Source organism: Prunus mume, linkage group LG2, assembly GCF_029339155.1.
Source record: "Prunus mume cultivar Tortuosa linkage group LG2, ASM2933915v1, whole genome shotgun sequence".
Classification (NCBI taxonomy): domain Eukaryota; kingdom Viridiplantae; phylum Streptophyta; class Magnoliopsida; order Rosales; family Rosaceae; genus Prunus; species Prunus mume.
In genome coordinates this window covers 3,131,344-3,141,730 of record NC_142699.1, presented here as the reverse complement: position 1 = coordinate 3,141,730, position 10,387 = coordinate 3,131,344, and the positions used below count along the sequence as shown (strand labels likewise).

General features: G+C 30.6%; 1 protein-coding gene across 1 annotated transcript; it reads right to left on the bottom strand.

Annotated features, from left to right (window-relative positions):
- Nucleotides 1-8,563: 8,563 nt before the first annotated feature.
- Nucleotides 8,564-9,753, bottom strand: LOC148919430 (uncharacterized). Its single transcript, XM_089047147.1, has 2 exons — nucleotides 9,394-9,753; nucleotides 8,564-9,264 (listed from the first exon to the last, which is right to left on the bottom strand). Exons 1-2 carry the CDS (start codon nucleotides 9,751-9,753, stop codon nucleotides 8,578-8,580), a joined length of 1,047 nt encoding a protein of 348 aa, XP_088903273.1. The 3' UTR covers nucleotides 8,564-8,577.
- Between the last annotated feature and the right edge of the window lie 634 nt (nucleotides 9,754-10,387).

Genomic DNA, 10,387 nt, shown 5'->3' with positions numbered 1-10,387 from the left:
CACCCAAATTCACAATCGTTTGTTTGCAGAAATCAGTAACTTGGGGCGCAAGTTATCCATTCCAAACTAAGTCTGCTAGAATTTTATTACTAGCAGTGCACGCTCGCACACCAAAGAAAGCGACTTGTCGACCAGTTTATGGTTCTCAAGGCAGAACTTTGCCCTTCCATCACAGGAGTAGACGCAAAACGGGCAAACAGAGTGTATAATACATTATTAAATGTGAAAGTACCAAGATCTTTATATGTATAATAATTATGGAAAAGTAAAAAATCGAAAAGGGACAATAGTTACTCAAGTAATGTTCTATAGTAACGGATTGGGCTCTTGGGTTATGGAGAAATTTAATTAAGACACCCAACAGATTTCACAAAACACTTAATAAATAGAAATTAGTTATTTTGTGCACTTTTTCTTTAATTTTGTTGTATTAAAAAGTGATTAAAATATAATTATTAAGTAAAGTAATTCAAAAAGATTAACATATTACTTAATTACATATAATAAATTGAAGAAGTAAGCCCAAAAACAAAAGGTAAAGAAAGTAATTTTCATAAAACATTAATTTATTTTTTTTACAGTATAGCCGATCGGCTGTACTATAAAAACCAGCCCAGAGCCTAGGAGCACGTCAAAAGGGCAGAGTGCTAAAGCGTATAGCCGCATGGCTATACCGCTTTTAAAAACAATTAAAAACTGGGTATAGCCGTTCGGCTATACGTTTTAAAAAATACATATATATTATTTTTATTCAATAATATGCGAGAATATGTATATAATACGCGAATTTGTGTGCCTCATAGAAATTTTTGTAAAAAATACGTGTATCAAACATGAGAAATACGTGCGGAAGTGTATAATACATTATTAAATGTGAAAGTACCAAGATCTTTATATGTATAATAATTATGGAAAAGTAAAAAATCGAAAAGGGACAATAGTTACTCGAGTAATGACCTAATAGTAACGGATTGGGCTCTTGGGTTATGGAGAAATTTAATTAAGACACCCAACAGATTTCACAAAACACTTAATAAATAGAAATTAGTTATTTTGTGCACTTTTTCTTTAATTTTGTTGTATTAAAAAGTGATTAAAATATAATTATTAAGTAAAGTAATTCAAAAAGATTAACATATTACTTAATTACATATAATAAATTGAAGAAGTAAGCCCAAAAACAAAAGGTAAAGAAAGTAATTTTCATAAAACATTAATTTATTTTTTTTACAGTATAGCCGATCGGCTGTACTATAAAAAACCAGCCCAGAGCCTAGGAGCACATCAAAAGGATAGCGTGCTAAAGCGTATAGCCGCATGGCTATACTGCTTTTAAAAACAATTAAAAAACTGGGTATAGCCGTTCGGCTATACGTTTTAAAAAATACATATATATTATTTTTATTCAATAATATGCGAGAATATGTATATAATACGTGAATTTGTGTGCCTCATAGAAATTTTTGTAAAAAATACGTGTATCAAACATGAGAAATACTTGCGGAAGTGTATAATACATTATTAAATGTGAAAGTACCAAGATCTTTATATGCATAATAATTATGGAAAAGTAAAAAATCGAAAAGGGACAATAGTTACTCAAGTAATGTTCTATAGTAACGGATTGGGCTCTTGGGTTATGGAGAAATTTAATTAAGACACCCAACAGATTTCACAAAACACTTAATAAATAGAAATTAGTTATTTTGTGCACTTTTTCTTTAATTTTGTTGTATTAAAAAGTGATTAAAATATAATTATTAAGTAAAGTAATTCAAAAAGATTAACATATTACTTAATTACATATAATAAATTGAAGAAGTAAGCCCAAAAACAAAAGGTAAAGAAAGTAATTTTCATAAAACATTAATTTATTTTTTTTACAGTATAGCCGATCGGCTGTACTATAAAAAACCAGCCCAGAGCCTAGGAGCACGTCAAAAGGGCAGAGTGCTAAAGCGTATAGCCGCATGGCTATACTGCTTTTAAAAACAATTAAAAAACTGGGTATAGCCGTTCGGCTATACGTTTTAAAAAATACATATATATTATTTTTATTCAATAATATGCGAGAATATGTATATAATACGTGAATTTGTGTGCCTCATAGAAATTTTTGTAAAAAATACGTGTATCAAACATGAGAAATACGTGCGGAAGTGTATAATACATTATTAAATGTGAAAGTACCAAGATCTTTATATGTATAATAATTATGGAAAAGTAAAAAATCGAAAAGGGACAATAGTTACTCGAGTAATGACCTAATAGTAACGGATTGGGCTCTTGGGTTATGGAGAAATTTAATTAAGACACCCAAAGATTTCACAAAACACTTAATAAATAGAAATTAGTTATTTTGTGCACTTTTTCTTTAATTTTGTTGTATTAAATAGTAATTAAAATATAATTACCAAGTAAAGTAATTCAAAAAGGATAACATATTACTTAATTAGATATAATAAATTGAAGAAGTAAGCCCAAAAACAAAAGGTAAAGAAAGTAATTTTCATAAAACATTAATTTATTTTTTTTACAGTCTAGCCGCGCGGCTGTACTATAAAAACCAGCCCAGAGCCTAGGAGCACGTCAAAAGGGCAGGGTGCTAAAGCGTATAGCCGCATGGCTATACCGTTTTTAAAAACAATTAAAAAACTTTGTATAGCCGTGCGGCTATACGTTTTAAAAAAATACATATATATTATTTTTATTCAATAATATGCGAGAATATGTATATAATACGTGAATTTGTGTGCCTCATAGAAATTTTTGTAAAAAATACGTGTATCAAACATGAGAAATACGTGCGGAAGTGTATAATACATTATTAAATGTGAAAGTACCAAGATCTTTATATGTATAATAATTATGGAAAAGTAAAAAATCGAAAAGGGACAATAGTTACTCGAGTAATGACCTAATAGTAACGGATTGGGCTCTTGGGTTATGGAGAAATTTAATTAAGACACCCAACAGATTTCACAAAACACTTAATAAATAGAAATTAGTTATTTTGTGCACTTTTTCTTTAATTTTGTTGTATTAAAAAGTGATTAAAATATAATTATTAAGTAAAGTAATTCAAAAAGATTAACATATTACTTAATTACATATAATAAATTGAAGAAGTAAGCCCAAAAACAAAAGGTAAAGAAAGTAATTTTCATAAAACATTAATTTATTTTTTTTACAGTATAGCCGATCGGCTGTACTATAAAAAACCAGCCCAGAGCCTAGGAGCACATCAAAAGGGCAGCGTGCTAAAGCGTATAGCCGCATGGCTATACTGCTTTTAAAACAATTAAAAACTGGGTATAGCCGGCTATACGTTTTAAAAATACATATATATTATTTTTATTCAATAATATGCGAGAATATGTATATAATACGTGAATTTGTGTGCCTCATAGAAATTTTTGTAAAAAATACGTGTATCAAACATGAGAAATACTTGCGGAAGTGTATAATACATTATTAAATGTGAAAGTACCAAGATCTTTATATGCATAATAATTATGGAAAAGTAAAAAATCGAAAAGGGACAATAGCTACTCAAGTAATGTTCTATAGTAACGGATTGGGCTCTTGGGTTATGGTGAAATTTAATTAAGACACCCAACAGATTTCACAAAACACTTAATAAATAGAAATTAGTTATTTTGTGCACTTTTTCTTTAATTTTGTTGTATTAAAAAGTGAATAAAATATAATTATTAAGTAAAGTAATTCAAAAAGATTAACATATTACTTAATTACATATAATAAATTGAAGAAGTAAGCCCAAAAACAAAAGGTAAAGAAAGTAATTTTCATAAAACATTAATTTATTTTTTTTACAGTATAGCCGCGCGGCTGTACTATAAAAAACCAGCCCAGAGCCTAGGAGCACATCAAAAGGGCAGAGTGCTAAAGCGTATAGCCGCATGGCTATACTGCTTTTAAAAACAATTAAAAAACTGGGTATAGCCGTTCGGCTATACGTTTTAAAAAATACATATATATTATTTTTATTCAATAATATGCGAGAATATGTATATAATACGTGAATTTGTGTGCCTCATAGAAATTTTTGTAAAAAATACGTGTATCAAACATGAGAAATACTTGCGGAAGTGTATAATACATTATTAAATGTGAAACTACCAAGATCTTTATATGTATAATAATTATGGAAAAGTAAAAAATCGAAAAGGGACAATAGTTACTCAAGTAATGTTCTATAGTAACGGATTGGGCTCTTGGGTTATGGAGAAATTTAATTAAGACACCCAACAGATTTCACAAAACACTTAATAAATAGAAATTAGTTATTTTGTGCACTTTTTCTTTAATTTTGTTGTATTAAATAGTAATTAAAATATAATTACCAAGTAAAGTAATTCAAAAAGGATAACATATTACTTAATTAGATATAATAAATTGAAGAAGTAAGCCCAAAAACAAAAGGTAAAGAAAGTAATTTTCATAAAACATTAATTTATTTTTTTTACAGTATAGCCGCGCGGCTGTACTATAAAAACCAGCCCAGAGCCTAGGAGCACGTCAAAAGGGCAGGGTGCTAAAGCGTATAGCCGCATGGCTATACCTTTTTTAAAAACAATTAAAAAACTTTGTATAGCCGTGCGGCTGTACTTTTTAAAAAATACATATATATTATTTTTATTCAATAATATGCGAGAATATGTATATAATACGTGAATTTGTGTGCCTCATAGAAATTTTTGTAAAAAATACGTGTATCAAACATGAGAAATACGTGCTGAAGTGTATAATACATTATTAAATGTGAAAGTACCAAGATCTTTATATGTATAATAATTATGGAAAAGTAAAAAATCGAAAAGGGACAATAGTTACTCAAGTAATGTTCTATAGTAACGGATTGGGCTCTTGGGTTATGGAGAAATTTAATTAAGACACCCAACAGATTTCACAAAACACTTAATAAATAGAAATTAGTTATTTTGTGCACTTTTTCTTTAATTTTGTTGTATTAAAAAGTGATTAAAATATAATTATTAAGTAAAGTAATTCAAAAAGATTAACATATTACTTAATTACATATAATAAATTGAAGAAGTAAGCCCAAAAACAAAAGGTAAAGAAAGTAATTTTCATAAAACATTAATTTATTTTTTTTACAGTATAGCCGATCGGCTGTACTATAAAAACCAGCCCAGAGCCTAGGAGCACATCAAAAGGGCAGAGTTCTAAAGCGTATAGCCGCATGGCTATACTGCTTTTAAAACAATTAAAAACTGGGTGTAGCGTTCGGCTATCGTATTAAAAATACATATATATTATTTTTATTCAATAATATGCGAGAATATGTATATAATACGTGAATTTGTGTGCCTCATAGAAATTTTTGTAAAAAATACGTGTATCAAACATGAGAAATATTTGCGGAAGTGTATAATACATTATTAAATGTGAAACTACCAAGATCTTTATATGTATAATAATTATGGGAAAGTAAAAAATCGAAAAGGGACAATAGTTACTCAAGTAATGTTCTATAGTAACGGATTGGGCTCTTGGGTTATGGAGAAATTTAATTAAGACACCCAACAGATTTCACAAAACACTTAATAAATAGAAATTAGTTATTTTGTGCACTTTTTCTTTAATTTTGTTGTATTAAATAGTAATTAAAATATAATTACTAAGTAAAGTAATTCAAAAAGGATAACATATTACTTAATTACCTATAATAAATTGAAGAAGTAAGCCCAAAAACAAAAGGTAAAGAAAGTAATTTTCATAAAACATTAATTTATTTATTTTTTACCATATAGCCGCGCGGCTGTACTATAAAAAGAGCCCAGAGCCTTGGAGCACGTCAGAAGGGCAGAGTGCTAAAGCGTATAGCCGCATGGCTATACTTCTTTTAAAAACAATTAAAAACTGGGTATAGCCGTGCGGCTATACGTTTTAAAAAATACATATATATTATTTTTATTCAATAATATGCGAGAATATGTATATAATACGTGAATTTGTGTGCCTCATAGAAATTTTTGTAAAAAATACGTGTATCAAACATGAGAAATACGTGCTGAAGTGTATAATACATTATTAAATGTGAAAGTAACAAGATCTTTATATGTATAATAATAATGGAAAAGTAAAAAATCGAAAAGGGACAATAGTTACTCAAGTAATGTTCTATAGTAACGGATTGGGCTCTTGGGTTATGGAGAAATTTAATTAAGACACCCAACAGATTTCACAAAACACTTAATAAATAGAAATTAGTTATTTTGTGCACTTTTTCTTTAATTTTGTTGTATTAAATAGTAATTAAAATATAATTACTAAGTAAAGTAATTCAAAAAGGATAACATATTACTTAATTACATATAATAAATTGAAGAAGTAGCCCCAAAAACAAAAGGTAAAGAAACTTATTTTCATAAAACATTAAAAAAAAAATTTATAAACAATATAGGCGCACGGCTATACGATTTATTATATGAAAAAGACCAGCCCAGAGCATAGGACCACGTGTGAAAAGGGCAGAGTCATATATTTTTTTGGGGGAAAAAGGGAGAAAACGAGTATAGCCGTGGCTATACTATTTTAAAAACAATTAAGAAAGACTAAGTATATTCGTGCGGCTATACTTAAAAAAAAATACATGTGTGAATATGTATATAATACATGAATTTGTTTCCCTTATTGAAATTTTTGTAAAAAATACGTGCATTAAACATGAGAAATATGTGCGGACGTGTATAATACATTATTAAACGTGAAAGTACGACGATCTTTATACGTATAATAATTATGGAAAAGTAAAAAATCGAAAAGGGACAATAGTTACTCGAGTAATGGCCTAATAGTAATGGATTGGGTACTTGAGCTATGGAGAAATTTAATTAACACACCCAAAAGATTTCACAAAACACTTAATAAATAGAAATTAGTTATTTTGTGCATTTTTTCTTTAATTTTGTTGTATTAAATAGTAATTAAAATATAATTACAAAGTAAAGTAATTCATAAAGGATAACATATTACTTAATTACATATAATAAATTGAAGAAGTGGTCCCAAAAACAAAAGGTAAAGAAACTAATTTTCATAAAACATTATTTTTTTTGTTTATAAACGGCTATACTATTTATAATGTAAAAAATACCAGCTCAGAGCATAGGACCACGTGTCAAAAGGGCAAAGTGCTATTTTTTTGGACAATTAAGAAAAGCTGAGTATAGCCGTGCTGCTATACTTTAAAAAAATACATATATATTATTTTTATTCAATAATATGTGAGAATATGTATATAATACGTGAATTTGTGTGCCTTATTGAAAGTTTTGTAAAAAATACACGTATTAAACATGAGAAATACATGCAGACGTGTATAATACAATATTAAATGTGAAAGTACCAAGATCTTTATACGTATAATAATCATGGAAAATTAAAAAATCGAAAAGGGACAATAGTTACTCGAGTAATGGCCTAATAGTAACGGATTTGGCTCTTGGGCTATGGAGAAATTTAATTAAGACACCTAAAAGATTTCACAAATCGAATAAGTAATCCAATCTTCCTCACGCTCTTTAGTTCATCTTGGTAGAACAAGGAAAAAGCCTATGTGGTGGGTTCGACTCCCACAGGAGCGCACATTAATTACCAATCAGCTGCTTTTCATTAAAGGAAGGGCATGATTAAATCTACTATGATATTATTTCGCGGTCCTGATTGAATGAATCAACTATTTAATTTCATAGTCAATTTCTCCATCGGCTATATGGCATCTATTTTTCAAGTGCGAGAGATTGCCCCGGGGTCACATTTTTTCTTCTTTGAAAGATGGGAACGGGGATCAACTCAATAATCATTGATAATAATGGCATTTCACTTCCGCGGCCTGTAACACATGATCAAGCCGTGCCCCTCCTTAAGCCTCTTTCTTCGTTCGTAATCAAGCCGAAGGAAGCAAGGATGATTGCTAGCCTATAAGTGTAAAGAAAGGATAGTCTTTCTCTAATCTTTTTAATCTTTTTTGAATTGGGACCTATCGGATTACCTCAGCTAGCTCTTCATAAAAGTTTAAACAAAAAAGTAAGTAATTAATCCTATCTTTCTTCAGTCGGCTGTAAAGGAAGCTCACTCATTAGTGCCAAAAGCGGAAAGCAAGGCAGGGAAGCTAATTGCGCAGTCAAGGCAGCAGACAAGAAAGACAGGTCAAGGTTGCTCAAAGATGCCGAGTCGCAGCTGAAAGAAAAGGTTTCTGGGATCCAAACCCAAGATCTCTCAACAATCTTCTCGACCATAGTAACTCGCACACACCTTGAGCCATCCCACGGTACTTGGCCTCGGCACTAGACCTAGACACCACTTTTTGCTTTTTATCAGTAAGCGGGAATCCGTTATCAAAGAAATCTTCATACGAAAAAATAAACTTCAATAAACAAATATCTTTCACCTACGTAACTAGTAAACAATCAAATAATAATAACTTGCATAATCTTCATACGATTAAATACATAATAGTTATACTACCAAAAGAAGAGATATATAATGAACCTAGTAAGTCATTTGCCCATTACTCATCAATAACAATCACTGTAAGCCATGCTCCATAAGATTAAATACATAATCTTTTTTTTCTTCATCGGTCATGGTAAAGAAGACCCTCAGCAAATCGTGCTCTTTGGCTAAAATATTGGTGATACGAAATACTTGCAAAGGAGATAGGAATTCTATTTTCCTCAGTTTACCACCAAGTTTAGCTTGCATATCAGCAAGATCCTTCTCTGTTGAAAGAACATTAACCAAGCTTGCAAGTTGAGGTGCCATTCCTGCTACAGCTTCAGTCATAAGTCCAAATTTGTTAGACATTTCATTCAAAACATTTACCTTCCTACGAGGATTACTTGGACCACTTGCTACATCTTGTGCGGGTCTCTTCTGTTGGGCACGTTGTTGGGCACTTGAGGGTTGGGGATTTGGTTGTGTAAAAGTTGTTTCATCATTTTCTAAATCCTCAACATCATCAAATCGAGATCCCTCATATTCTGAACCCCCATATTGTGACCCACCATCAGGATGTGAAAACATCTCCTCAATAAAATCATCACCCACACTTCTATTTTGATGAACACTTGCATCATCTCGCCTAACGTCTTCTTCATCATCATCAGCATTTCCAGCATTTGTTCCAATAGCACAATCTTTTCCAAATATCTCTCCAAGTGTATAGTAATGTGGAAAGGACTTGCCATACAAACCACTTGCATCCTTTTTGTTCTACAATTACATATATATATATATATATATATACCTGCATTAGTATTCTTAAATAAATATTAAAGACATAGCATAACATATGTATTTTTTTCATTTGATATGCACATAATAGGATATGCTTGGATTTACCTTCGCCCATGCATCAAATACACTTTTCTCACATACCAACATCATCTCCTCTTCATTCCACCCAAAACCACTTTGAGATAATCCATCAGCTAAAACACCATATTTTCCCTTCAAAGTCTTCACCCTTGATTCAATATGGGGTGATGCCTTCAACCCAGAATTCGGAAGTTTGACTTCTAGCATAGTTTCTAATTTATTCAAGTATCCATTTTTAAAGCCTGAGTCACCTCGCCAATTGGTATTCTGATGGAGTTCCATCAAGCATTCCATCAATGTGTTATCCTCCTTAGTTGTCCAATAGCGCTTATTTTGTCCCCTTCCTCCCCTTACTTTTCCACTTGAAGTAGTAGTAGAACTCATGACGATAAATGATCTACTACAAAAAATAAACCAAAAAAAGATATAAGTGATGAAAAACAATGAATCTGCTATACAAGCGATGAAAAACATTCCAGCTCTAAAAAATGAATGAATGAATGAATAAAAAGGATCTTAAAAACACGTACTCACATTAGTTGTTCATATTCAATACATTACACAAGCACAATAAATAAATAATGTCTTGAGTACATTAAATGACACGATAAAAACAAACAAATAATGTGCTCATCACATGTCTTTATTCCCTATTTCCATTCCATGTATTCCACATTTCATTTGCAAGGTTTTGCCTCCGTACACTCCAATCGTCTGAGGACTCAACTGTACCAATGTAATCATTTGTTTCCAAAGTTCCATCTACAAGCTAATTGTCCACTTGATGTTTAATAGGATCCAAAGCCATCTCTTTTCTTATAAAGTTATGGAGCATACAACACACATAAATTATACAACGCTGTGTTATAATATCATAAAAGGATGGACTCCTAAGAATTGCCCAACGCATTTTTAATAAACCGAAACACCTCTCATTAACATTTCTAGCACTTGAATGTTTCATATTGAAAAATTCATTTGGTGTCTCAGGTCGATGGCCATCCCTCCAATCATTAAG